The sequence below is a fragment of the Hyphopichia burtonii genome (assembly GCF_001661395.1).
Source record: "Hyphopichia burtonii NRRL Y-1933 unplaced genomic scaffold HYPBUscaffold_2, whole genome shotgun sequence".
Lineage (NCBI taxonomy): Eukaryota > Fungi > Ascomycota > Pichiomycetes > Serinales > Debaryomycetaceae > Hyphopichia > Hyphopichia burtonii.
In genome coordinates, this window is record NW_017963729.1 from 421,614 (window position 1) to 448,680 (window position 27,067).

Consider the following 27,067-nt stretch of genomic DNA (forward strand, 5'->3'; position numbering starts at 1 on the left):
GCCCAAAGATCTATTCTCCAAACAACTGAAGCAGATTTGCAAGAACATTATGCTGTTAATGCCATTGGACCGGTGAAGGTTTACCAATCACTCTTCCCATATTGGTCTAAGAAAGTCAATCCAGAAACTGCCAAAAAATTAATCATTGTTAGTTCAGCTGCCGGTTTCATTAATAATTTTTATCCCTTCCCAACATCTCATTATGGTCCTTCTAAAGCTGCTTTAAACTTCGTTGCAAGACACATTGCCTTTGATAATACTTCATCTGACTTAGATCATATCAAGAACTCTATTATTGTTCCAATCCACCCTGGTCTTGTCATTACCGACATGGCAAAAGAAGTTATCGGTTCCTTAGATCTTGAAGCATTGTCTATTAAGACAATTACACCAGAAGAATCTGCTAGTAGTATCATCAAGCTTATTAATGGTCTCGAACAAAAGGATAACGATACTTTTATTAGTTATGATGGTACCAGACATTCTTGGTAAATCGATGTTCAATGGTCTCGAATCAAAAGATTCTGATGCCTTCTTCAATTATGATGGTACTACATATTCTTGCTAAAATAATTTAGATGAAATAAATAATCACAATGCCATCTTCATTAAAGATTCAGTAGGTTATAATTATATCACTTGAATAACGGGCTTGCCGTATCTGGTGAGCCGCGAACATCTTATTCAGCCGTACAAGTCTGTAAGCATTTTTTATGATTTTTCGAAAATCGTTTTAATATGAATTCTACTTAATGATCTACCGAAGTGCATGGCTTATCCGAAATCGCTTGAAAGTGAAACCTTAAAGCGTGGGCCTCGAAACCTGAATCAAGCCATGAAAGCGGAACACTTTATTGCAATACCTTTCTCGAATATTCATCAACAAGAAATTAATTAATGATTACTAATTCTACTAGGGATGATTACCTGGAATGGTATGTTATCATCAATGGTTTTGAAGAGGAACAATACCTTTTTTAGTTATGGTGGTATTATTTGATTTTGTCATTCGGTCCGGAACGTAAAGGCTGATTCCGAGATTCCGGGCTGCGACTTAAAGATTGCAAATTTTATAGTGTTAAAGAACTATTAGTAATACCAAAAGATGCTTAAATAGCCTGAATGATCTTACAAGTTGATATGTAATATTTATTTTAACTAAACAAATATGACTGTTACTTATTTCATTACTGGTGCTAATCGTGGGGTTGGGTTCCAACTCGCTAAACAAATTTCTGCTGATTCAAATAACGTTGTATTTGCAACTACTCGTTCTCTTGCTAATGCCACTGCTTTGAAAGACTTGAATCGCTCAAATCTTCACATCATTGAATATGATGTGGCTTCTCCTTTGGAAACATTGAAGAAAGCTTTGGTTGAACCATTAGAGAAGCACGCCCCAAATGGTGTGGATGTTATCAATCAAAATGGGTATTGCTAAAGATTCTGCAAAGACCATTCTTCAAACTACAGAAGAAGAAATGAAAGAGCATTATGCTGTCAATACAATTGGTTCAGTGACAGTCTATCAATCAATCTTTCCTTACTGATCTAAAAAAGCTAACCCAGAAACTGCTAAGAAATTCATCTTTATGAGTTCTTCTGTGGGTTTGGTTCAAAATTACCTTCCATCTTTGACTTCGCATTATGGTTCCTCGAAGGCAGCTTTAAACTTTGTTACAAGACATATTGCTTTTGATCATACTTCTTCTGACTTGGAACATATCAAGAATTCTATTGTTGTGTCATTCAATCCTGGTCTTGTTGAAACTGATTTAACTGAAGTTTTCCTTAGTAAATTCAAAAGAGAAGATCTTCCTATTCCAGTAATCAGTGCTCAAGAGTCTGTAAAGTGCATTCTTGATATTGTTCAAGGCCTTAAAGAAAAAGATAATGACACTTTCATCAACTATGACGGTGTCAGAACCTCTTGGTAGTCTCTTTGTTTCTATTAGCTCTCTCTAAATAAATTATTTGTACATTTTCGAAATGTAAGCTCTCCCATTGAAGCATTATTTGCGATTAAAGTTTCGGAAGCCCCATTAAGTTTCGGAAGCCCTATTAAGTTCCGAAAGACCATTAAGTTCCGAAAGACCATTAAGTTCCGANCATTGGACCGGTGAAGGTTTACCAATCACTCTTCCCATATTGGTCTAAGAAAGTCAATCCAGAAACTGCCAAAAAATTAATCATTGTTAGTTCAGGTGCTGGTTTCATCAATAATTTTTATCCATTCCCAACATCTCATTATGGTGCTTCTAAAGCTACTTTGAACCATATTTCAAGACATATAGCTTTTGATCATACTTCTTCTGAATTAGATCACATTAAAAACTCCATTATTGTTCCTCTCAATCCCGGTCTTGTCGCTACCGACATGGCCAAAGAATCTTTAGGGAGCTTTGATTTCGAAGCATTGGGTCTTCTGCCAATTACACCAGAAGAATCTGCTAGTGGTATCATCAAGCTTGTTAATGGTCTCGAACAAAAAGATTCTGATACCTTCTTCAATTATGACGGTACTACATTTTCTTGGTAAGATAATTTATATAAAAATAAATAATTACTGTGCTATCTACAGTACAGATTTAAGTAGTTAACAATTATATGAAGATCTTGTTCAGCCATATTCGCATCTTAATTATGACTTCAAAATCGTTTAAATATGAATTCTACTTTTTGATATGCTAGCCTTAGTGATATAATAGGCCATTCGCGTCTTCTTGGAGATGATACATTTTAGCCGAAACCTGCATGCCATAAAAGTGAAAGTATAATACCTTTCACGTATATTCATCAACAAGAAATCAATTAATGATTACTGATTCTACTAGGGATGATTACCTGGAATGGTATGTTATCATCAATGGTTTTGAAGAGCAACAATACCTTTTCTGGTTATGGTGGTATTATTTGATTTTGTTATTCCGTCCGGAACGTAAAGGTTGTTTCTGAGATTCCGGGCTGCGATTAAAATGTTGCAAATTTTATAGTGTTAAAGAACTATTAGTAATACCAAAAGATGCTTAAATAGCCTGAATGATCTTACAAGTTGATATGTAATATTTATTACAACTAAATAAGTAGGACTGTTACTTATTTCATCATTGGTGCTAATCGTGGGATTGGGTTTGAACTTGCTAAACGACTTTCTGCGGATTCAAATAACATTGTTTTTGCAACTACTCGTTCTCTTGCTAATGCCACTGCTTTGAAAGACTTGAATCGCTCAAATCTTCACATCATTGAATATGATGTGGCTTCTCCTTTGGAAACATTGAAGAAAGCTTTGGTTGAACCATTAGAGAAGCACGCCCCAAATGGTGTGGATGTTATCAATCAAAATGGGTATTGCTAAAGATTCTGCAAAGACCATTCTTCAAACTACAGAAGAAGAAATGAAAGAGCATTATGCTGTCAATACAATTGGTTCAGTGACAGTCTATCAATCAATCTTTCCTTACTGATCTAAAAAAGCTAACCCAGAAACTGCTAAGAAATTCATCTTTATGAGTTCTTCTGTGGGTTTGGTTCAAAATTACCTTCCATCTTTGACTTCGCATTATGGTTCCTCGAAGGCAGCTTTAAACTTTGTTACAAGACATATTGCTTTTGATCATACTTCTTCTGACTTGGAACATATCAAGAATTCTATTGTTGTGTCATTCAATCCTGGTCTTGTTGAAACTGATTTAACTGAAGTTTTCCTTAGTAAATTCAAAAGAGAAGATCTTCCTATTCCAGTAATCAGTGCTCAAGAGTCTGTAAAGTGCATTCTTGATATTGTTCAAGGCCTTAAAGAAAAAGATAATGACACTTTCATCAACTATGACGGTGTCAGAACCTCTTGGTAGTCTCTTTGTTTCTATTAGCTCTCTCTAAATAAATTATTTGTACATTTTCGAAATGTAAGCTCTCCCATTGAAGCATTATTTGCGATTAAAGTTTCGGAAGCCCCATTAAGTTTCGGAAGCCCTATTAAGTTCCGAAAGACCATTAAGTTCCGAAAGACCATTAAGTTCCGAAAGACCATTAAGTTCCGACAATTATGTAAATTAATGGGCTGCAAGAGCTTTAAGACTATTACTTACTTTACCCAACTCTCCTGATCACATAACCGTTTCCTTGTTCAAAACTCTCATTGCCTGTGTTACTAGATACAACTCCTTCGGTCATTTGTCTGAATCAAGTTAAACTTTCTATGGTTACCATCTCCATGTCTCCAGTATTTGACCTTCTCTCTGAGTTATAAACTGTCTTTTAAACTATTATAATACAACTTTGTAGTAATAAATCTATTCAATTGCAGATCACTATTTGCAGAAGTAGTAATTTGCAGAGATCAACTGTTGCAAAAATTCCCATCCAGAGGCTCATTCATACCTTTGAGATATCTTCGCCATGAATCTACAAGTTGCAAGGCACTTCAGTATCTTGAAAGAGGCTGGTTTCTATTTTGCTGACTTTATTCAATCCTATAAAGATGTTTGTGGGTAAGGGGATTATTAATTGCGGTTGGTTGTTTCCTCGGAAATTCGGACTTTTCACACGGGTATAACTTTTTTTGCAGTATTTGCTAGTGAAATTCATTTCAAATAAGAGGAAGGTGTTAACGGTATAAATACCTGGAAATATTATCGATATCAGAAATATTGGATGGGCATCAACAATTATGACTATTACTTACTTTATTACTGGTGCCAATCGTGGGATTGGGTTTGAACTTGCCAAACAGCTTTCTGCGGATTCAAATAACATTGTTTTTGCAACTACTCGTTCTCTTGCTAATGCTACTGCTTTGCAAGACTTGAATCGTTCAAATCTTCATATCATTGAATATGACGTTACTTCTCCTTTGGAAACAATGAAGAAAGCTTTGGTTGAGCCATTTGAAAAGTACTCTCCAAATGGTGTCGATGTTATTATCCTGAATGCAGGTATTGCTAAAGATGCCGTAAGATCTATTCTCCAAACAACTGAAGCGGATTTGGAAGAACATTACGCCGTCAATGCCATTGGACCGGTGAAGGTTTACCAATCACTCTTCCCATATTGGTCTAAAAAAGTCAATGCGGAAACTGCAAAAAAATTGATCCTAGTTAGTTCAGGTGCTGGTTTCGTTCATAATTACTATCCTTTCCCAACATCTCATTATGGTCCTTCTAAGGCTGCCTTGAACCATATTTCAAGACATATAGCTTTTGATCATACTTCTTCTGAATTAGATCATATCAAGAACTCCATTGTTGTTCCAATTAACCCCGGTATTGTCGTCACCAACATGTCAGAAGAAGCTGTAAAGACCTTCGATTTTGAAAAATTTTCTCTTAAGTTGATTACCCCAGAAGAATCTGCTAGTAGTATCATCAAGCTTATTAATGGTCTTGAACAAAAGGACAACGATACTTTTATTAGCTATGATGGTACCAGATATTCTTGGTAAATCTAGTGGTCTATATAGTCGACTATAAATGCAAAAATTTATCTTTTGACAGTTACGCTCTTGGTTGGATTAACAACTTCTTTCCACAAAATTCCACCTGTGCTCCAACTAAAACCATTGTAAATATCGTTACAAGGGACATTGGTAAACTAAGGATTCATCGTAATTCATTCGTAGTGCCTTATAGCTTTCGGGCTTCAATACCGTAATTGTGACCCGAAAGGGAAATAATCTAAAGCTTATACTCGGTGATAGGTGAAGATCTTGCTGAGCCAGGCAAAAGTAATGGCCACCCAAAGATATAATGATATGATTGCTAATTCTATTCACCTAAAGTTGTTCGGTCAGATCCATCCACTGAGTTATATATAGATTCTCGTAGGGCATAACCTTATTCGTAATGCTTTCCCTTCAAGAAGCTTTTAGCTTTTGGTACATTTGAATCGTGCGAAACAATTAGATTTCTGCCGTAAGAACCTCGCCTTCACTTAGGGTTTAGGGGCTAATTCTTAACTCTAATGCCCACGAATAGGGATAGAGACTGCGATTGGCTCATCAATGGTTTTCAATAATAAGCTTCGAGCTACAATGGCACTAACAAAGGTCTTGTTTGGTTTTGTGTTCAATTCTATAAAATCGTCTGGAGCTTAAAGATCGGTTTCTCGTCCGAGATGCGGTTGCAAATTTCATAGTGTTAGAGTTGATAATACCAAAAGATATATAAATAGCTTGAATATTCCTTTGGCTGCATTATTTCTGTTTCATTGTAAACTAGTTAAATATGGTTGTTACATATTTCATTACTGGTGCTAATCGTGGGATTGGGTTTGGATTTGCTAAACAACTTTCTGCTGATTCAAATAATGTTGTTATTGCCACCACCCGTTCTTTTGCTAATGCTGCTGCTTTGATTGAATTGAATCGCTCCAATCTCCACATCATTGAATATGACATTACCTCTCCATTGGAAAAAATGAAGCAAGATTTGTTGCCTCTTGAAAAATACGCTCCAAATGGTGTTGACGTTGTAATCCTGAATGCTGGTATTGGTATAGATTATCTGAAAACTATTCTCCAAACCACTGAAGAAGAAATGAGAGAACACTATGCGGTCAATAGCATTGGAGCAGTGAAAGTTTACCAATCAATCTTTCCTTACTGGTCTCAAAAGGCTAACCCTGAAACCGCTAAGAAATATATCTTTATTAGCACTTTTGTCAGTTTGGTTCACAATTACTTTCCATCTTTGACTTCGCATTATGGTTCTTCGAAAGCAGCTTTAAACTTTGTTGCAAGACATATGGCTTTCGACCATACTTCTTCTGACTTAGATCATATCAAGAATTCTATTATTGCTTCATTCCATCCTGGTCTTGTTGAAACTGATTTTACTGCACCCTTCTTTAGCCAAGTTAATAAAGCAGATCTTCCTTTCCCAGTTTTCAGTCCTGAAGAAGCGGTAAAAAATGTCCTTACTGTTGTTAATGGTCTTAAAAAAGACGATAATGATACTTTTTTCAATTATGATGGTACCAAAGTTTCTTGGTGAGATCCTTTATTTAAATTTTACTCTAAATATATATTTCATTTCTCTAACTTAGTCAGAGATGTAAATTTATCTTCGATTTGGAGCTCCATTGAATTCAAGTTTGGTCACTGAGTATACAATAAGGAACTGGCAATAGTTCTTATTTAGCATTTCCATTTGGCTACAATGGTGACAGATTTGCATTTTATATAGGGCATTGTTCAAGAAGACGTTGATGTGTTCAGGTAAGCTGACTAATAGACCATCAAGTTATCTCGATTTTTTGTTGTGATAAGTGCTTTTTTTTGCGGGTATTTTTGAATTGTCAATCAAAGAGTTATCTTCTGGATTACTAATCCCACTGGTATAAATATTTGGGAGTATTCTTGATATTCATGATTTCAATATTCCATAAGCAAGTATGACTGTTACTTATTTCATTACTGGTGCTAATCGTGGGATTGGGTTCCAACTTGCTAAACAAATTTCTGCTGATTCAAACAATGTCGTAATTGCAACCACTCGTTCTTTTGCTAATTCTGCTGCTTTGCAAGATTTGAATCGTCCAAATCTTCATATCATTGAATATGATGTGGCTTCTCCCTTGGAAAAAATGAAGCAAGATTTGGTTCCTATTGAAGAGTACGCTCCAAATGGTGTGGATGTAGTTATTCAAAATGCCGGTATTGCTACCGCTAACCAGAAATCTATACTTGAAACAACTGAGGATGATTTGGCAAAACACTTTGCTGTTAATACTATCGGATCAGTAAAAGTTTATCAATCGATATTCCCTTACTGGTCTAAAAAAGTTAACCCAGAAACTGTGAAAAAATTTATCTTCATCAGTTCTTCCGTTAGTTGGGTGAACAATTTCTTTCCCATGTTATCCTCCCATTATGGTCCTTCCAAAGCTGCTCTAAACTTGGTTGTTAGACATATTGCTTTTGATCATAAATCCGCTGAATTGGATCATATTAAAAACTCAATTATTGTCCCAGTGCATCCCGGCCTTGTGACAACTGACATGTCAAAAGAGGCTTTGGGTGATTACAACTTTGATGAATCACCTATTCCTGTACTCAAGCCAGAGGAATCTGCTGGTTGTATTATCAAAATCATTGATAATCTCGAACCAAAGGATAACGATACTTTTATAAGTTATGATGGTACTAGAGTATCTTGGTAATCTATCTATATAGTCAATTCCATATCCTTAAGAAACCTTTCTCATAATCATTGTAATAAATCAAGTACAACCAGAATTACTGGATACTCCAATTTAATGCTAAAATTTTCACGAAAGTCTTTTCAAAATTAAGTTGTAATCTGTCTTCACCAGCATCGTAACCTAGAACTACTCAGGTTTCAACTAAATTGGCGTTGGAACTCAATTCAACAGAATCAGCCTAAAAACACCTCCATTGCTGAATTGAAGTACTTATTCTCACAGTATTTCACGATTCCTTGCTGGTTGCGCCCACGTAGATTATACGACGCCGTACAAAGCACAATCTCAGTGTATAGTATTAATATTCTGAGTTCAGAGTACCTAGGCTTATAACTATATGGATTTGTCATCGAGTCCGAAATTTGCATCGACATTTGATGCTGCTTACCGAATTAGTCCAGTTTTTTTACAGTTTTTGTTTTCTTTGCAGGTTTCGAAGGTTTTTATAACAAATCACAATAGAATAAACCCCGATATAATGCAAGTGCAGGAAATAATTTTGCACCAAATATAAACTGGTTGAAAGCTATTTAAGGGAAATGAAAGTTCTACTGTAAGTTATCACTTGTATAATATACATAATAAAAATGGCTATTACTTACTTTATTACTGGTGCTAACCGTGGGATCGGATTTGAATTTGCTAAGCAAGTTTCCGCTGATTCAAACAACATTGTGTTTGCAACCACCCGTTCTCTTGCTAATGCTACTGCTTTACAAGATTTGCATCGCTCAAATCTTCATATTATTGAGCTTGACATTGGCTCTTCATTGGAGGTTTTTAAAGAATCATTAGCTGAACCATTAGCGAAATTTGCTCCAAATGGTGTTGATATTATTATTCAGAATGCTGGTATTGCTAAAAATTCAGCTAAAAGAGTCATTGACTCTTCTCCAGAAGAGTACGAAGAGCACTATCGTGTTAATGTTGTTGGACCCCTTAAGGTGTATCAATCTTTGTTACCTTATTGGTCTAAACAAGCGAACCCTGAAACCCCAAAAAAGTTTATTTTCATTAATTCAGTCGTTGGTTGGGTTAATAATTTTTACCCTTTTCGCTCCAGTCACTATGGTGCTTCTAAAGCTGCTTTGAATCATCTTACTCGACATATTTGTTTTGATAACAAGTCTTCGGACTCGGATTGTATTAAAAACTCAATTGTTATTGCAGTCCATCCAGGATTGGTTTTAACTGATTTGGCGAAAAAAGTTTTTGAAGATAGTGGGATTGACCCAGACAGTTCGGGTTTGCCATCTATATACCCTGACGAGAGTGTCCGTAACTTATTGGAGATTATTGATAATTTAACTCATGAAGATAATAATACTTTTATTAGTAATGATGGCACTAGAACTTCTTGGTAAATCGTTTTCTTTTGCTGATTCAAATGTAAATCGTTTTCTTTTGCTGATTCAAATATCTAAGTACATATATAAGAAAAAATTTCAAAATAAGTTTTTTTCAAATTTGGTATTTTTCTTACAAATATCAAAGAATATATTATAATGGATATTGTATAAATTCTACAAAAACGTCACTTTACTTAAAAATGTAACATTTTCAAACTTACAAAATCAAGCTTACTGCTTCATTAGCCATTCCCAACGAGCATAAGTAACCTTCACCGGCAGCACCATAATTATGAATAATTACTTTACCATCAGATAATTCCTGTTTCTCAATTCTAACACCGCCTTTTCTACCAGGACGAATTCCAGCCACTACCCTAATGATTTGTAAGTCTTCAATCCTATTACCATTAGGATTATCACTCAATATTTTTGGGTATAGTTTGATGGTTCGTTGCAAGATATCATCGATCTCATAACCATAAGTGTTCGAATCGTGAACGTCTTTTTGATAAAAACCTCCGAGGATAACTTCGTCTAGGTTTGAGTCGGGTCTTTTGATAATGTAGGTCGAGGTGTCGTTCCAAGCCAGGTAACATTCATTAATGTATGGAGCTCTAATAACAACAACTTGACCTCTAGTTGGGATCATTGAAGTGTCCTCCACACCACCCAATTTCAAAGCTCCCAACCCACTACAATTAAACACAGTTTCCGTTCCTGCTTTAAAAGCTTCTTTTACATCGTTTAATTTTTCCCGTTTCACGTTAACCCCCAACTTAGTCAAATAACGTAAAAGGTTAGCAATGAGTAATGGCGAATTGAATATGAAAGCTTTATACAGAACAGCGAGATCACAGCCAGGAATTTGTGATTTTTCAATCTCCAAATCATCAGCAAACTTTCTTTTCTCCAAGTAATCCGAATCAAAGTTTTGCTGAATATTCTCGGTTGATTTACAAGTGCCAATACCAGAACCTTTACCACCGAGTTTTTCTCTTAATTTACCCATGTTTTTATAGGTAAATTCACTGTATTTCAAATTCTCATCCTCATTAGCTAGTGAAAAGTAAGCACCGGCGTACGGGGACGTATAATTGACTGACATATCTCCCGGTAAATGTTCAGCCAAAATGGTGATTTTCCCAGCATCAATTCCGTTCTCAGTAAGGGAATAAGCAGTACTAAGGCCAATAATACCAGCACTATAGAGGTTAGTATGGTTTTATTCGAACATTGATTCAATTGAACATACCCTATGATAACAATTTCAGTCATTTTCAACTTTGAATGGACAAATAATGAGATAAAGAAGGAGCTGTCAATTTATAAATGAGGATGCGGAATTTGTTTCCGTTGACTATCGCATTTACATTCCTTGCGATGCATATGTTCGAGACGCATATCTAATTAACAAAGGATGCCAATTTGTGATAGCAGTATGTGAAGTAGTATAGTCTTGCAATGATAAGCCCAGATCCTATTTAGAAACCATTTGAGCTGAATTTTAAGACTTGGATATCCCCTGTGAGCTTGCTGCAAAATAGCATCAACCAGGTGCTTTTATTCAGGTAAGAGCCGTGAGTGATTCAGACTGGAGGCCTCAGGCCAGTCTACGAGACATTATCTGTAAACTTCTTTCTAATGTTTCCCGATTTCATTATTAAACTCTCCTACTAACAACTACCCAAATCTACAGTGTTATTTGTGAAGCCATCCGGTCTGTCGATCTGGCGTATGTCAGATCAATCAAGAAAGAACATTATTAAGTGTAATCATATATGTGATTGCAAAGGCTATATGATATAAACTATGGACATTCCCACTGACATAAATAAGAAGAACACTTCTTTTGACGGTGTGGTCACTGCATTGATAAGAGATTCTTCGGTAATATACTATTCTGTTATTTAGTATTGTAAGAGATAACGATGAATAGTCTAAATGATATGTTTAGATATTTTGTATCTGGTTAACGTCTTCCTTTTGTAAACTCTGTTCATCTTCGGGAGGTGTAGCCCGATACACATACCCGATAGTAAAATGGGCCAATTCACGAGATTGGAAACAAATACCACAAAGAAGCCAGTTTGGTCTGTGACTCACTGGATACACTTGAACTCACCGGTTTCTTCGATTAAATCGCTTTTTTGAACGTCTTTTTTTGACAGATAAGAATATGCAGTTAATAATTATCCAATAATGTATATTGGGAGACTATATTTAGTCGAGAAAACCCATATAGAAAGAGATGTGAACGCCAACTTTTCTCCACAAAAATCAACCCCATCATACCCCTGCTCGACTCGGTAAACCGCAATATCAAACTCAACATATAAAGCAGCTCGTATGGCGCAGTGGTAGCGCAGTAGATTGCAAATCTATTGGTCCTTAGTTCGAACCTGAGTGCGAGCTCTTTATTTTTTTTCTCCCCCCGTAAGGGGCAGAGTCCTACATAGAAACCAAGATGGGCCTAGATTTAGCGGGTGCAGAATGAAGACCCTATTGAGTAAAAAGCCATCGAATCAAGTCTAAAGGTGAAATTAACCCAGGAATTGCTCCAGTGGGTGAAGGATAGTGAAATAGAGCCAGGTATTGCTCCCGTAGAAGAGGCTAATCACTTGCTAAGGGAAAAAGCTACTCAGTTGTGCTCCACTTTTAGTAAACTACCGCCCTGATTATTGTTTGGAGGACAAAGTGAATAAACCCACTTACATTCGACATACCCGCCAAACCGTCTTTTATTATAAACATTTATAGATTGAACTAATTTGTATGTTCAATAAATGCATATGTTGAAGCTTGAAAGCCCGCCTTTATCAATAGAATCTAGACAAAGAACTCCTTGTTAAATTCTTCTTTGTTGTTATTGTTACTCCACTTTGTTAATTAGAGTCTTTTTGTTTCTTTTGTCCAATGAATCAATCAAGTATGTATAAATCGATTTAGGAAGAAATTTTTTTTTTTTTCATTTTCATTGATATTTTCTTTATAAATGTTGGGTTGGCAACAATAACCTGGGAATACTAACAGCAATGATACCTTTAGACTTTAATGAGCCTCAAGTAATCGGCCGAAGCTCCAGTAATAGTGCTCTTACTCCTTCTAAAACGTTTAAACCAGTTGTTTTCTCTTGTTCTGAATCAAAAGTTGACAACAAGCCAGTTCAATTGAAAAGGGTGCACCACGGGAAATCTCCTTTTAAACCATTAACCCCCGATACCCCCAATAAAAAAGTTAAAACCATGGCTACTTATGCTCCCTCGATGGTTTCGCCACAGCTGCTGCCTCTTGTACCTGAAAAGAGTCAGGATATTGCCCTACGTAAGAGGGAATGCCAGATTGACTGTCAAATCAAAGAAGAATTGAGAAGAAAAGATCTAATAGTCAAGGCCATCGAGTATGTGAATAATCATGAAGAGGCAAAAGTGCTGCAGTTGATTGATAAATGGAGAGACGTTGCTCAAAAGGCTTCCAACTACTTGTTGAATGATTTGCAAGTGAAAGCACAGAAAATGGGGGGTGCTGCAAAACTCCGCCAACTGCTCAACTCTGCTTTCCAAGACGATGACTTAATACAGGAATACCAACTGTTTATCGAGTCAGATTCGTACCATGACTTGACGGCACTGGAAAAATCAGAGCTACATAACAAGATGGCTCTGCTACAGCCGGACGACACCGACGACGAGTTTGGTATGAAGGAATTATACGCAATGCTAAAGCTTGACTATTCCTTGGTTTTTGGTTCCTGATTCTCTGCATTTTAATGGGCTCTGTTTTATAGATCTACTGGTAGTATAATATATTTTCAATAGCACATAAACCGTAGACGAACCGTCTCTTGTATCTCCTTAATGCTTTATCGGTTTCTTAATGCTGTATCAGTTTCTTAATGCTGTATCAGTCTCTTAATGCTGTATCGGTGATTAACTAGTTTTGCAATCAATTTCGTATGTAACGGTTTTTTTTTTTTTTTTTTTGTTTGGGCATCGCTTTTGTAAGCGAACGAAGGCAAATAAAGTACTTGAACAGCTAGATACAAAACCGAAACAATCAGACTACGAGATTATCATAGGCGAGAAGTAGGATTATCAACAGAGATATACGAGAATCAAGGATATCCAGTCCACAAAGGAAAAAACAATAAAAAGATTCGAATTTTGGTAAGGCTGAAGTAATTTACTGTGCCAAAATGACAATCACATTACCTCGAGTTCCAAGACATAGAGTGATTAAAACGAGAGATGAAAAGACATACGAGGAAGATTATGATGCTCGCAAGTTGATTGCGTTCTTGAGTTCTCTTTGTAATGAGTTACAAATATCAGAATCAATGGTGAACGACTCGGTGAATCTAATCACTGAAGGTCTTCCGGATGATTCTATAACCGTTGATACTTTACTTAATTTGTTGAGTGAATCCTTGGCTACGAGAGTTATTAACCATCCTGATTTTGCAATACTTGCTGGGAGAGTGGAAGCGGTTAGAACCAACTTGCAATGTAATATTCCATTTGCTGAAAATATCGTAAGATTATATAATTATTACCATCCCAAGACCGGCGAAAGATTCCCCTTGGTAAGTAAAGAAGTGTTTGATATAGTCTCGGCCAACCCTGGTCTTTTCAATGAGTTAATAAAACCCCATCGCGATTTCAATCTAACTTATTTTGGAATTAAAACATTACAAAAATCTTACTTGATTCATGCTAATGGTAAATTGGCTGAAACTCCTCAGTATCTTTTTTTACGAGTCGCTATTGGAATTCATTCTTTTGATTTGAACTCGGTCATAGAAACTTACGAATTGATGTCTCAAAAATATTTTATTCATGCTTCTCCAACTTTATTTGGCGCTGGTACAGATAATAATTATCTTTCTTCTTGTTTCCTACTTTCAATGCAAGACGACTCCATTGATGGAATTTATCGTACTTTGCACCAATCTGCTTTGATTTCAAAGGCCTCGGGTGGGATCGGCTTACATGTACATAATATTAGATCCTCTGGTTCTTTGATCAAAAGTTCAAATGGTACCTCGAGTGGATTAGTCCCAATGCTTAGAGTTTTCAATAATACTGCAAGATACGTCGATCAAGGTGGTAATAAACGCCCCGGTGCGTTTGCAATCTATTTGGAACCTTGGCACAGTGATGTTTTTGATGTGATTGACTTGAGGAAAAATCACGGTAAAGAAGAAATGAGAGCTCGTGATCTTTTTTATGGATTATGGATTCCGGACTTGTTCATGCATAGAGTTAAAAATAATTTGAATTGGTCCTTGTTTTCTCCAGATGAAGCTCCTGGATTATCGGATGTTACTGGTGACGAATTTGTTAAACTTTATGAATCTTATGAAACTCAAGGTAAAGCTTTCAAAACCGTTAAAGCTCAAAAATTATGGAATGCAATTTTAGAATCCCAAACTGAAACTGGATTACCCTATATGTTATATAAAGATTCTTGTAATTCAAAATCAAATCAACAAAATTTGGGTACAATTAAATCCTCTAACTTGTGTACCGAGATTATCGAATACTCTTCCCCTGAAGAAACAGCTGTTTGCAATTTAGGTTCTTTAGCCTTACCTTCATTCATCAAATTCAATTCCTCTTCGGCCACTTGCTCTTTTGATTTTGCAAAATTAAGTGATGTCGCAAAAATTTTGACCAAAAATTTAGACAAAGTCATTGATGTTACAAAATATCCAATTGAATCGGCTAAAATTTCAAATAAAAAACATAGACCTATTGCAATTGGCGTTCAGGGATTAGCTGACACTTTCTTTGAATTGAGATTACCCTTTGAATCAATCGAAGCAAAAGTACTCAATATTCAGATTTTCGAAACAATATACCATGCTGCAATAGAAGCTTCAACCGAATTGGCTATCGAGTACGGTCCATATGAAACTTTTGCCGGCTCTCCAGCTTCTGAAGGTAAACTACAGTTTGACCTTTGGAATCACAAACCCTCAGACTTGTTTAATGATTGGGATGAGTTGAAAAATCGCGTTGGAAAACATGGCTTAAGAAACTCTTTATTGGTTGCACCCATGCCAACGGCATCAACATCCCAAATTCTTGGTTTTAATGAATGCTTCGAGCCTTTAACTTCCAATATTTATACTCGTCGCGTCTTATCAGGTGAGTTCCAAATTGTTAATAAGTACTTATTGAAAGACTTAATTGACCTTGGGATATGGAATGACTCGATGAAAAACTCGATCTTGATCAATCAAGGCTCTATTCAAAAAATTCCAGTAATTCCAGAAAGTTTAAAAAAATTATATAAAACCACCTGGGAATTGAGTCAGCGTACCATTATAGATTTAGCTGCTGATAGGGGGAAATTTATTGATCAACTGCAGAGTATGAATATTCATTTACAAAATCCAACGTTTGGTAAATTAACCAGCTGTCATTTTTACGCTTGGGAAAAAGGCTTGAAAACTGGTATGTATTACCTTAGAACTCAAGCTGCTTCAAGAGCTATCCAATTCACTGTTGATGCTTCAGAGGCAGATAAAATTAATTATTCAGCGAAAGTGGCTGACATTTCTCTTTTGAAAAGATGTAAATACATACCGGTTACCTCCTTCAGTCAAGTTCATTATTCACCACCACCTGTTAAAATACCGGGATCTTTGACTTCATTCATAAAAGAAAAATCCCTGTCTACTACACTTTCCCCCACAGTGAGTATCACTGATGAAGATTGCAATACTTCAAAGTCTTCTAGCAAACGAAAACACGATTTAGATGATCTACCTTTAAAGAAATCTAAACACCATGATGACGAAACCTACGACATTTACGATAATACACCTATTGCTTGTAATATTAAAGACCCCGAAAATTGTGATTCCTGCCTGGGGTGATCTTGTATATATATTTTTTGTGTCTATAAAACTCTACATTTGTAAATAGTTTCAATAATAAGAGTTGTAACAAACATTATACTATTTAAAAAAAAAAAGCGATGCAAAAAAGTTATGACTATTTTCTGTTAGCAAAGATTGCAACTTGATCCATACCTTCAGGAGTAACAAAAAACTTCTTCTTGACTTTATCCCCCCAGATAAGAACACCGATTTCCTGTGCATAATTACTCAAATAATCATATTCTTGTTGATTTTGGAAATCTTTGAAAAGATATCCTTCGAATGTTTGTATACGGTCCAATTCTAATTGCCACAATTTAATTTGATCAACGACAGTTGGGGGTAAAACCTCGAGTTTGTGTTGAGCAACAGTACCATTTTCTCCATAAACTTGTGATTGTGGGGCCCCACCAGCAGTATTAATATTATGACTTGTATCGAATTCGATTTTTTTATCTAATTTTTCTTTAGCTAATAACCTCATTTGGGGATGGGCATGAGTTTCTAAAAATCTAATGATTTGATCAGCAGTAATACCATTCAATAGAGCATGCCTTATAGACTCACGAGTGATTTGTCCGCAAACCATATTTGAAAATCTTATTTTTAAATTAACGAAAAGGTTCAAAACAGCAATTTCTAATGGTGAATTTGTATATGCGTAGATCTTAAAATTAGTCTCGATAATCACTGTACCTTGAGCTGATGCAATACCAGCGCTAACTGAATTTTGAATGGCACTAGCATCGTCGCCACCTTCTGCAGTGGTGGTACTTTGCAATGCATGCTCCATTGCCGCCGAAGGGCTTCTCAATGCAGCAGACTCTGACGTTAAAGTAGTAGCCAATCTAGTTGGGTAAAATCTACTAGAACTATCCGATCTTTGATATATTAAACCATAATCTTTCAAATCGGCCAACATACTCACTTGGGTTGCACTTAAACTAGAAACAGTATAGCTCTTGCCCAATTCCAACGAACCCAAAATGAAGATGAAATTCAAAACATCGACCGGGTCCATGTTCAAATCTTGAGTCAAATTCAAATATTGTAATAAAAATGTCCAAATTTGTGCGTTCACATCCTGAAGCAAAAACTGAAACCCTTCATTGGTGATCTTCAAGTTTCTAGGACTAGTACCCGGACCTTCCATCAACCCACCCAGTTTTAGCAATGATAAAACCGACTTTGAAGGATCTACACCCAATTCTGTCCCCACCATGAAATGTAGAATGGTTTCCCATTTCTGCGATGCAAATTGGTCCAAAAACTTCACGTCCACCTGATGCTTATCCGCCGTAGTACACAAGTTCCCGAATGCATTAGAAGCCTGACTTCCAGTAAGACAATCTCTAAAATTTTGCTTGAAGATCGGATGTAGCTTTAAATGGCTTCTCCCTTGATCCTCGTCAATCAAATGCAACGCCTTCAAGCGATTGAACGCTTCAAACTGCAACTTCTTGGTATTGGGTTTACATATCCTTTCTAAATCCTTATATGCAACCGGTTTGTCGTGAAATAACATCGACATTATGAAAAATTTCGCCATTGGTGGTAGCAACCGATAAATCGACAAGCAGGTGGCCGGTGCCTCGTACAACTTGGATTGAATAGGTTTCGGTAGGTTCTCTAGATGCTCGTTAACCGTGGCCTTGAATAAAGTACTTGACGACATCTCTGGCTTCTTTTAAGTCTGTTCAATTTGGTGAAAACAGGGTCTTTCTTTATTTAAGAGACCGATCTTTTTTTTTTCAGTATATGCTTTGATACCGGTTCTGCTGACATAATCATCAACTTTCCTCTCACAAAAAAAAATAATACTGAAAAAAAAAGCTCATCCTGATGAGATTATAAATCATTAAGTCGAGTGAATTGATTTTTGGTCTAATTCTATTACTTTGACCTGTTGAAAGCACTAAGTAAACCGAGAAACTTTCAGTGACAATGGTGCCACCAAAAAGAAAGGCACCTCATCAACATCCAGATGTAATGGAGCACGATGAAGCATTTCAAGATCTATTGAAGGAAGACTACAAGGGGAAAAAATTTCATGATCCTATCAATACAGCAGAAGATAAGTGGCATTTGCTTCCAGCTTTTTTGAAAGTGAAAGGGTTGGTCAAACAGCATTTGGACTCGTTCAATTATTTCGTGGATGTGGACTTGAAGAAGATTATCAAGGCTAATGAGCTTGTGCTATCAGATGTCGATCCCGAATTTTACGTTAAGTATCTTGATATTAGAGTGGGTCATAAGTCTACGTCTGCTCCTAATACCAAGCAGGTTATTTTGCCACCTCATGAATGTCGTTTACGTGATTTGACTTATTCTGCCCCAATTTATATCGATGTTGAATACACTAGAGGGCGTAAAGTGATTATTCAAAAAGATTTGGAAATCGGGAGAATGCCAATCATGTTGAGATCCAATAAATGCATTCTTGATGGTATTGATGAGCAACAGATGGCTCGCTTTGATGAGTGTCCTATTGATCCCGGTGGATACTTTGTTGTCAACGGTACTGAAAAAGTTATTTTGGTTCAAGAACAATTATCGAAGAATAGAATCATTGTAGAAGCAGATGAGAAAAAGGGGATAGTGCAAGCATCGGTCACTTCTTCGACTCACGAAAGAAAATCCAAAACTTATGTGATTACTAAGAATGATAAGATTTATTTAAAGCATAACTCTATTAGTGAAGACATTCCTATTGTTATCATCTTGAAAGCAGCTGGTATCACTTCTGATTTAGAAATATTGCAATTGATTTGTGGAAGTAATCCCCAGTATCAAGACTTATTCGTTGCTAATTTCGAAGAAGCTGCTAAACTCGAAGTATTTACTCAACAACAAGCATTAAACTATGTTGGTAAAAGAGTTAAAACCGTGAGACGTGCTGGTGCTCCAAAATTATCTCAACTTCAAGAAGGTATTGAAGCCGTTGCCACCACTATCATTGCTCATCTTACCGTCTCTGGTTTACAATTCCGTGAAAAGGCATTATATATATCTACTATGGCTCGTAGAGTTTTAATGACCATGGATGATCCAAGTATGGTGGACGATAGAGATTACGTTGGTAATAAAAGATTGGAATTGGCCGGTCAACTTATGTCTTTATTATTCGAAGATTTATTCAAAAAATTTAATAGTGATTTTAAGGCCAATATTGATAAAATATTGAAAAAACCAAGTCGTACTTCAGAGTTTGATGCATTATTGTCCATAAATATCCATTCAAATAACATCACCACTGGTATGAATAGAGCCATTTCTACAGGTAACTGGTCTTTAAAGCGTTTCAAGATGGAAAGAGCCGGTGTCACTCATGTTCTATCAAGATTATCTTATATCTCAGCATTAGGTATGATGACTCGTATTGCATCGCAATTCGAAAAGTCTCGTAAAGTCTCGGGTCCTAGAGCTTTGCAACCTTCTCAATTTGGGATGTTGTGTACTTCTGATACTCCAGAAGGGGAAGCTTGTGGTTTAGTTAAAAATTTAGCATTAATGACTCATATTACTACCGATGATGAAGAATTACCAGTAAGAAAATTATGTCATGTTTTAGGTTGCGAAGATATATTGGGTGTTGATTCTTCTACTTTGCATAGTGAGGGTAATTTCGGTATCTTCTTGAATGGTACCTTAATAGGTATATCTAGATTTCCAGCAAAATTCGTTGCAGACTTCCGTAATTTAAGAAGATCGGGTAAAATCTCTGCATTTATCTCCATTTATACTAATACTCATCAAAGAGCAGTTCATATAGCCACTGATGGGGGTAGAATTTGTCGACCATTAATTATCGTTGATCAAAATAACAAATCTAAAGTTAAGGCTCATCATTTAAAGAAATTGTTAGATGGTGATTGGCAATTCGATGATTTCTTAAAATATGGTTTAGTTGAATATTTAGATGTCAATGAAGAAAATGATTCTTTAATTGCATTATACGAAAAGGATTTAGAAGAACATCAAAATATTACTCATTTAGAAATAGAACCATTTACTGTTTTAGGAGCTGTTGCTGGTTTAATTCCATACCCTCATCATAACCAATCACCAAGAAATACTTATCAATGTGCTATGGGTAAGCAAGCAATTGGTGCAATTTCATATAATCAATTTAGAAGAATTGACACTTTGTTATATTTCATGGTGTACCCTCAACAACCGATGGTTAAGACCAAAACCATTGAGCTCATCAATTATGATAAGTTACCAGCTGGTCAAAATGCGACTGTGGCTGTCATGTCTTATTCTGGTTATGATATTGAAGATGCTTTGGTTTTAAATAAATCATCGATTGATCGTGGGTTTGGTCGTTGTCAAGTTGTTCGTAAAAACACAATTCAATTGAAAAGATATCCAAACCACACAAAAGATGTTATTAGTGGTCATAGACTTGATGAAAATAATAACCCGATTTTCCCTCATAAAGCAATTGGATCTGATGGTTTAGGTGAAGTTGGTATGAGAATTGAAAATGGTCAAATTTTTGCTAATAAATGCGTTCCAACCAATGCAGGTGAAAGTGTTTTAGGAAATGATGCTCAAAACGGTGAAGCCCGTGAATCCCATCGTGAAACTCCTGCCTATTATAAAGGACCAGAACCTTCGTATGTCGATCAAGTCATGATGTCTACCAGTGATAATGACCAAACATTAATTAAAGTCTTATTAAGACAAACCAGAAGACCAGAATTAGGAGACAAATTTTCTTCAAGACATGGTCAAAAGGGTGTTTGTGGTATTATTGTACAACAAGAAGATTTACCATTTAATGATGATGGTATTTCACCTGATATCATTATGAATCCACATGGTTTCCCATCTCGTATGACGGTTGGTAAGATGATTGAATTAATTTCAGGTAAAGCTGGTGTTTTAAATGGTTCTTTAGAATATGGTACTTGTTTCGGTGGGTCTAAATTAGAAGACATGTCTCAAATCTTGATTGATAAAGGGTTCAGTTATTCAGGTAAAGATATGTTGTATTCAGGTGTTAACGGTGAATGTTTACAAGCATACATTTTCTTTGGTCCTATCTATTATCAAAAATTGAAACATATGGTTCTCGATAAAATGCATGCTAGAGCCAGAGGTCCAAGGGCTGTTTTGACCAGACAACCTACCGAAGGTAGATCAAGAGATGGTGGTTTGAGATTAGGGGAAATGGAAAGAGATTGTGTCATTGCATATGGTGCCTCCCAATTATTATTGGAAAGATTAATGATCTCCTCCGATGCTTTCGAAGTTGATGTATGTAATAACTGTGGGTTGATGGGTTACAACAGTTGGTGTACTACTTGTAAGAGTAGTGACCATGTTATCAAGATGACTATTCCTTACGCTGCTAAGTTATTATTCCAAGAATTGTTATCCATGAATATTGCTCCTAGATTGAAATTAGGGGATGTCTTCTAATAGAGACCATCTTTAAATAGTATTTGTATGTATTAACGTGTATGATAGTTTATAAAATTAAAAGTTTAACTAATTTATAATAGTTGCAAAAAATCATACAGCGAGCGAAAACGGACTACCAACCACTTATCCAAACCCAAATTTCACGGAGATTATTCCTTGCCGGTCCATTGAGCTACACGAAACATCCAATCTAGCGAATCTTACTTGATATCCAGTTCCAGTAGACTTCTATCCTTTTATATCTCTGTTGATTACTGCGTGACACGACTCCATTGTAATTTTTTCCTATTGCGTAGATCGACCTTTCGATTTTCCTTAAAAAAAAAAAAATCTGATACAATTGAAGTCTTGTGTGATTTATTATGGGGAAAAGGTTTATATTATAATAAGTTCCAAGTCCAAGTGATAATAAGATCTCAAGCTATAGACATTAGCCTAGCTAGCATAGTTTGTTGTGACGTTTCGCTGGTTCAAAGCGTCATTTTAATTATTAAAGAAGGAGATCTAAAAAAATCTTTACTCCATATCAAGTCGGTGATTTGCACAAAATCATGAATTCCAACTATATTACAACGGAAGCTGAGCGTGGAACTAGATCGTTATTCCAACCCAGGATATGGGTGGCATGCAGTATCATATCTTTAATTTTCATTATTATTAATCTAGTAAAATCATCTCAGCTTGATATAGAGGATGCTTTATTTTTAACAAGAAACTCAATCAAAGAGTTCAAAGAAATGTATTTACCCAACGGTCTACATTTGGGCGGAGATGAAGGGGTGTTCACTGATGCGGAAACTTATACGAGAAGGATGATACATAATGATTTTGATCTTGATTTCCCACTAAATGGGGTTATGAATTCAGTTTTCCCAATAGACTCCTTTATCGAATTCAATACTTCCGTAGAGTTCCCAGACAATTTGTCCTTATATGGCGATGATACTAAAGTTACTCCCAATCAACTAATTGGTAGATATGCATCATTTAGTTCGATCATTACCAATGAGATGAATGAACAATATAAAATTTTCCCTGGACTGGCATGTGAAGCTATTAATGGGACAGAATACCCAGAATATTATGGTAAGATATTCGTGGTATTGAGAGGTGAATGTACTTTTGTTGATAAGGTTTCTAGTATTGTTGAATCCGATTTAAACCCCAGGGCTATCATCATAGCTAATAATGAACCATATAGAAGTTTAATCACCATGTATTCAGCTACTTTCAATAGTGATGGGTCTTTGAAGACTCCGATAATGTTCATCACCAATGAGGACTATAAAAAATTGAAGTATCTTGAAGAAGAGGAGCCAAACACTTTTTTACGTTTGAGTACTGCATCCTTAGGAAATTGGTGGAATGTATTGATTTCAATGACTTTATCCCCGCCAATATTAATATTGTTGTTTTACACCGTAGTCAAAGGATTACAGTTTTTCAGGAAAAGACGTCTTAACAAATTGAATGAAAAAATTGTTAAGCAATTACCCGTATACATATTCAATCAAAATCATATTATACCATCGAAAAGTTTCTATGACTATATCACAATAACCAGGCAAAGTGACCGGTTATCGTCGATTCCATCTTCCGATAGCGATTTGGGCATAGCCGAAGCCAATCCCCAATCGATTGGTCCAACACCCAAGTCGTCAACTTCATCAATGCAAAACTTGGTGATCAACGGTGTTGATCTTGAAGGGTCTACCGGTAAAAAATTAAATATATTGACGGCTCCCAAAGATTACTATCACACTTTCAAGTGTTCTATTTGTTTAGACAGCTTCAAGCCACTTAAATCGAGAGTGTTAGTATTGGATTGTAAACATATTTTCCACGAAAAATGTTTATCAAATTGGCTCATTAATTTCAAAAGGAGTTGTCCCTTGTGTAATAACACATTGAAGAATAACGATCTACCTTACTTACTTGCAGGTCAAGAAAGTCAAAACAATTATGGTAGTATCAGTAATACTGATTTAGAAGCTCAACGAGAAGATATCTTAATCCATGATGAATCAAGTAATGATTTTGCTGATAGTCCATCATCGTCCCCTTCGTCAGTTCATTCCAACGACGTTATTGAACAATCCCTGATGATTGAATTCCTGGAACCCAACGAAACCGAAATACCCCAAACTCCACCTACAAATCACCAATTAACAGTTCCCAACTCTGCTAATAGTAATGCTTCAAGTACTTCCAATACTTCTTTCTACACCACCCATACCACCTTGAATCCATCTTCTGTCTACACATCATCTCAGAACCCAGTCCGTCATTACCGCGAGCTGATTGGATCCCACACCCAGCTTGAATCGTTGAGTGAATCGTTGAGTGAGTCGTTGAGTGGATCGTTGAGTGGATCGTTGAGTGGGTCTCTTGACGAATCCCACCTAAGCATCGATACTGACAGCCAACAGTATACCACGCCCTCTGGTTCGTTCAAATCCGATTCACCAAACACCATCTCTGAATTTGTTTCCCCCAATGTCGATACCGAGACTATCGAAGAAGATGCAAGTTTATCTACAATTGAAGCAGTCAACGTTTGACTTCACGTCTTCATTTATTAGTATATATGTCTACATTATTACAGCATGTAATCTTTTCTTATTGTATTTGTTCCTCTCTATTCTTACACGGGCCTTCCCGGTACGTCCCTATCACCAACTCCACCTTCTCCCCCATCTAATTATTGGCCTCGAGACCTAGTTGCAGCCTCTCTTCGATTGTTAGCCTCTCCAATTGCTCCCGAACGTCTCCTAAGCATCTCGGAGCTTCTCGGACTCTCCCCACACAAGTTCAACCTTTTTGAGGCCTCACGTGACGACTGTTTCGGCGTCAGGCCCACCAAAAACGAAAAAAAAAAAAAAAAAAAAAAAAAAAATAGAACATCAACAGTTTTAGATCCGTTGGAATATTCTGCTTGTTCCACTTTTACCAACACAATTTCGTGAAGATACTCATTCGGAGCCGTTGCAGAACACCACTTGGACGCTCGACGCTTCGGTAAATCCAGTAGTTAAGTATTTGTGCTGGATTAATTCAATAGCAACGCATTATTGTGCTTAATTTTTTCCCCATTAAATTAGCTTTATTCGCTCCTCAATTCTCCGAGATTTTTACGAGTTTGCAATATCTTCTTACTAGTTTCAATAACTGGTTTGGAAGCTTAACGAAGAAAAGGTGGAGAAGGAACTCATTATTAGAGAAGACTCAGTTGTTTTGGGGCTGATTTGTTGGAATATAGTTTGGTTATTTTGCTGTTGCATTAGCCTTATGGATTGAGGTTATGTTAATCCAGAGTTATTTTCTCATAGTAGTATTGCATTAGAATGTCGGATAATTCAACTCCTGTGAACCAGGACGCCTCCTCTGGTAATGGTAATAAAGATGGGTTGATGTCAGAAAGGTCAGCTTCAATGTCAAAGGAAAATAGCGTAAACTCCACTAAGAGCAACGATGAAGGCAATGACAATTCCAAAAAAACGTCCAAACCAAGAAAAAGGAAGAAGGTCGAGATGGCCTGTATTTACTGTCGTCGGTCTCATATGATTTGTGATGTTGCTAGACCCTGTTCAAGATGCGTGAAAAGAGGTATTGGTCATTTATGTCATGATGAACCCTCTAATGCAAGACAAAGGAAAAAGGCGAATCTATTACAACCGAAGAATACTGACACTACTCCCAACCTGAATAATTTGCCCGCAAGTCAACCAATTGCCCCAATGCCGAATCAAAATCCATCTTTCTTGCCAACCCCGGAGAATCAAGGAATCATAAACCAAACCCCTATACCATCTTCAAATCAGATCGCTCCTCAACAACAACCTCAACAACAACCTCAACAACAACCTCAACAGCAACCCCAACAGCAACAAAGCAAATCTTTACTTTCAAATTCTGTGCTTTCGCGCACCTTACCTTATAATCAAGAACCTTTCTTCTATTCTGAACATGCTGGTAGTGAATTTAGTTCTTTGAATGATTTCCTATCCATGATTGATGATCCGGACTTGGTCAACGGGACCTTGAATGATGATAATACAAATAATAACACCAACAATGATTCAATGTTAAACTTTGAAAATTTAAATAATGAAAATTCAAATAATAATTCAAATAGTCTATCGAATATCTTATCATTTTCTCCAAATACAAATATGTTTTCCTCTACTTTCCCAAATAATGATAATTATCCACAACAAAATCAGCAGTCTCTCCCACAACAACCAACTCCTTCGCAAACACAATCACAACAATTCCAACCACAACAACAATACCAACCTTCCGTATCGAGTCAACTTCAAAAACCAGTCATCATCTCAAATCATCACTTTTCTAATCAAGCCCAATCAGCGGCTGATGCAAATAACAATAATACGAATAAATCAACCCATCAACCTGTGATATCTGATTCTGCTAGAGATAAGTTCTTCTTGACGGCGGCAGATCCTACTACCGAAATATCTCCAGAAGAAAGATTGAAACAGGTTATTAAAGCAAAATTAGAAGCTGGTTTATTACAACCCTATAACTATGCTAAAGGTTATGCTAGACTACAAAGTTATATGGATAATTATATGAATCTTTCATCAAGGCAACGGATTTTGAAACCTTTATCGATTTTCAGACCTGCATTTAGAGCCATTGCTAGAACCTTGAAAGATGTTGATTTGGTATTGGTTGAAGAAAGCTTTGAAAGAATGTTACTTGATTACGATCGTGTTTTCACTTCAATGGCAATCCCTGCTTGTTTATGGAGAAGAACCGGTGAAATTTATCGTGGTAATAAAGAATTTGCCTCTTTAGTTGGTGTAATGACAGATGACTTAAAAGATGGTAAACTAGCAATATATGAATTAATGAGTGAAGAAAGTGCGGTCAATTTTTGGGAAAAGTATGGTGCTATTGCATTCGATAAAGGTCAGAAAGCGGTTTTAACTAGTTGCAATTTAAGAACCAAAGATGGTTTAAAACGTAAAAGTTGTTGTTTCAGTTTCACAATTAGGAGAGATCGTTATAATATTCCAAGTTGTATAGTTGGTAATTTCATTCCAATCGATCCCTAATTGTTAGAGCTTAAAAGATTTGAATTTTTCTATTTTGTTCTTTTCTATCTTGCATCCAAGTCCCCATGTATTTTGTTGCTTGACTTATTTATTTTTATATTATATATTTTTAAAAT

At 36.2% G+C, this 27,067-nt stretch overlaps 12 protein-coding genes and 1 non-coding gene across 13 annotated transcripts in view; 11 read left to right on the plus strand and 2 right to left on the minus strand.

Moving 5' to 3' along the window:
* The window catches only part of HYPBUDRAFT_106403 (SDR family oxidoreductase), a gene marked incomplete at both ends in the record, with an annotated part of 4,123 nt that extends 3,631 nt beyond the window's left edge, over positions 1-492 (plus strand). Inside the window, one exon of the mRNA XM_020218483.1 lies at positions 382-492. Coding sequence (XP_020077580.1) covers positions 382-492 — 111 coding nt within the window. The remainder of the gene's footprint in view (positions 1-381) is intronic.
* A 4,180-nt stretch (positions 493-4,672) lies between these two features.
* On the plus strand, positions 4,673-5,443 carry HYPBUDRAFT_106349 (SDR family oxidoreductase; the record flags this gene model as incomplete). Its single annotated transcript, XM_020218479.1, has 1 exon — positions 4,673-5,443. One exon carries the CDS (start codon positions 4,673-4,675, stop codon positions 5,441-5,443), a length of 771 nt encoding a protein of 256 aa, XP_020077581.1.
* A 432-nt stretch (positions 5,444-5,875) lies between these two features.
* On the plus strand, positions 5,876-7,153 carry HYPBUDRAFT_189069 (NAD(P)-binding protein). Its single transcript, XM_020222932.1, has one exon. It carries the CDS (start codon positions 6,225-6,227, stop codon positions 6,990-6,992), a length of 768 nt encoding a protein of 255 aa, XP_020077582.1. The 5' UTR covers positions 5,876-6,224; the 3' UTR covers positions 6,993-7,153.
* Positions 7,154-7,315: 162 nt separating this feature from the next.
* On the plus strand, positions 7,316-8,195 carry HYPBUDRAFT_151952 (SDR family oxidoreductase). Its single transcript, XM_020220763.1, has one exon. The coding sequence runs from the start codon at positions 7,393-7,395 to the stop codon at positions 8,158-8,160; it is 768 nt and encodes a 255-aa protein (XP_020077583.1). The 5' UTR covers positions 7,316-7,392; the 3' UTR covers positions 8,161-8,195.
* A 594-nt stretch (positions 8,196-8,789) lies between these two features.
* HYPBUDRAFT_104819 (SDR family oxidoreductase) lies at positions 8,790-9,566 on the plus strand (the record flags this gene model as incomplete). The annotated part of the gene is made up of 1 exon (XM_020218376.1): positions 8,790-9,566. The coding sequence occupies one exon, from the start codon at positions 8,790-8,792 to the stop codon at positions 9,564-9,566; it is 777 nt and encodes a 258-aa protein (XP_020077584.1).
* Positions 9,567-9,708: 142 nt separating this feature from the next.
* On the minus strand, positions 9,709-10,840 carry IFG3 (Ifg3p). Its single transcript, XM_020220764.1, has 2 exons — positions 10,807-10,840; positions 9,709-10,756 (listed from the first exon to the last, which is right to left on the minus strand). The coding sequence occupies exons 1-2, from the start codon at positions 10,827-10,829 to the stop codon at positions 9,769-9,771; spliced, it is 1,011 nt and encodes a 336-aa protein (XP_020077585.1). The 5' UTR covers positions 10,830-10,840; the 3' UTR covers positions 9,709-9,768.
* A 1,054-nt stretch (positions 10,841-11,894) lies between these two features.
* On the plus strand, positions 11,895-11,966 carry HYPBUDRAFT_t34. The gene has a single exon. It is a non-coding gene; the product is annotated as a tRNA-Cys (tRNA).
* A 389-nt stretch (positions 11,967-12,355) lies between these two features.
* On the plus strand, positions 12,356-13,444 carry HYPBUDRAFT_151954 (uncharacterized protein). The gene has a single exon (XM_020220765.1). The coding sequence runs from the start codon at positions 12,587-12,589 to the stop codon at positions 13,304-13,306; it is 720 nt and encodes a 239-aa protein (XP_020077586.1). The 5' UTR covers positions 12,356-12,586; the 3' UTR covers positions 13,307-13,444.
* Positions 13,445-13,578: 134 nt separating this feature from the next.
* RNR3 (Rnr3p) lies at positions 13,579-16,434 on the plus strand (the record flags this gene model as incomplete). Its single annotated transcript, XM_020222489.1, has 2 exons — positions 13,579-16,129; positions 16,316-16,434. The coding sequence occupies exons 1-2, from the start codon at positions 13,747-13,749 to the stop codon at positions 16,432-16,434; spliced, it is 2,502 nt and encodes an 833-aa protein (XP_020077587.1). The 5' UTR covers positions 13,579-13,746.
* Positions 16,435-16,533: 99 nt separating this feature from the next.
* HYPBUDRAFT_151955 (TFIIH/NER complex subunit) lies at positions 16,534-18,123 on the minus strand. The gene has a single exon (XM_020220766.1). The coding sequence runs from the start codon at positions 18,110-18,112 to the stop codon at positions 16,553-16,555; it is 1,560 nt and encodes a 519-aa protein (XP_020077588.1). The 5' UTR covers positions 18,113-18,123; the 3' UTR covers positions 16,534-16,552.
* A 258-nt stretch (positions 18,124-18,381) lies between these two features.
* Positions 18,382-21,867, plus strand: HYPBUDRAFT_105789 (DNA-directed RNA polymerase III core subunit; the record flags this gene model as incomplete). Its single annotated transcript, XM_020218438.1, has 1 exon — positions 18,382-21,867. The coding sequence occupies one exon, from the start codon at positions 18,382-18,384 to the stop codon at positions 21,865-21,867; it is 3,486 nt and encodes a 1,161-aa protein (XP_020077589.1).
* Positions 21,868-22,237: 370 nt separating this feature from the next.
* HYPBUDRAFT_151957 (uncharacterized protein) lies at positions 22,238-24,527 on the plus strand. Its single transcript, XM_020220767.1, has one exon. The coding sequence runs from the start codon at positions 22,422-22,424 to the stop codon at positions 24,429-24,431; it is 2,010 nt and encodes a 669-aa protein (XP_020077590.1). The 5' UTR covers positions 22,238-22,421; the 3' UTR covers positions 24,432-24,527.
* A 263-nt stretch (positions 24,528-24,790) lies between these two features.
* Positions 24,791-27,011, plus strand: CWT1 (Cwt1p). The gene has a single exon (XM_020220768.1). The coding sequence runs from the start codon at positions 25,215-25,217 to the stop codon at positions 26,949-26,951; it is 1,737 nt and encodes a 578-aa protein (XP_020077591.1). The 5' UTR covers positions 24,791-25,214; the 3' UTR covers positions 26,952-27,011.
* Positions 27,012-27,067: the final 56 nt, after the last annotated feature.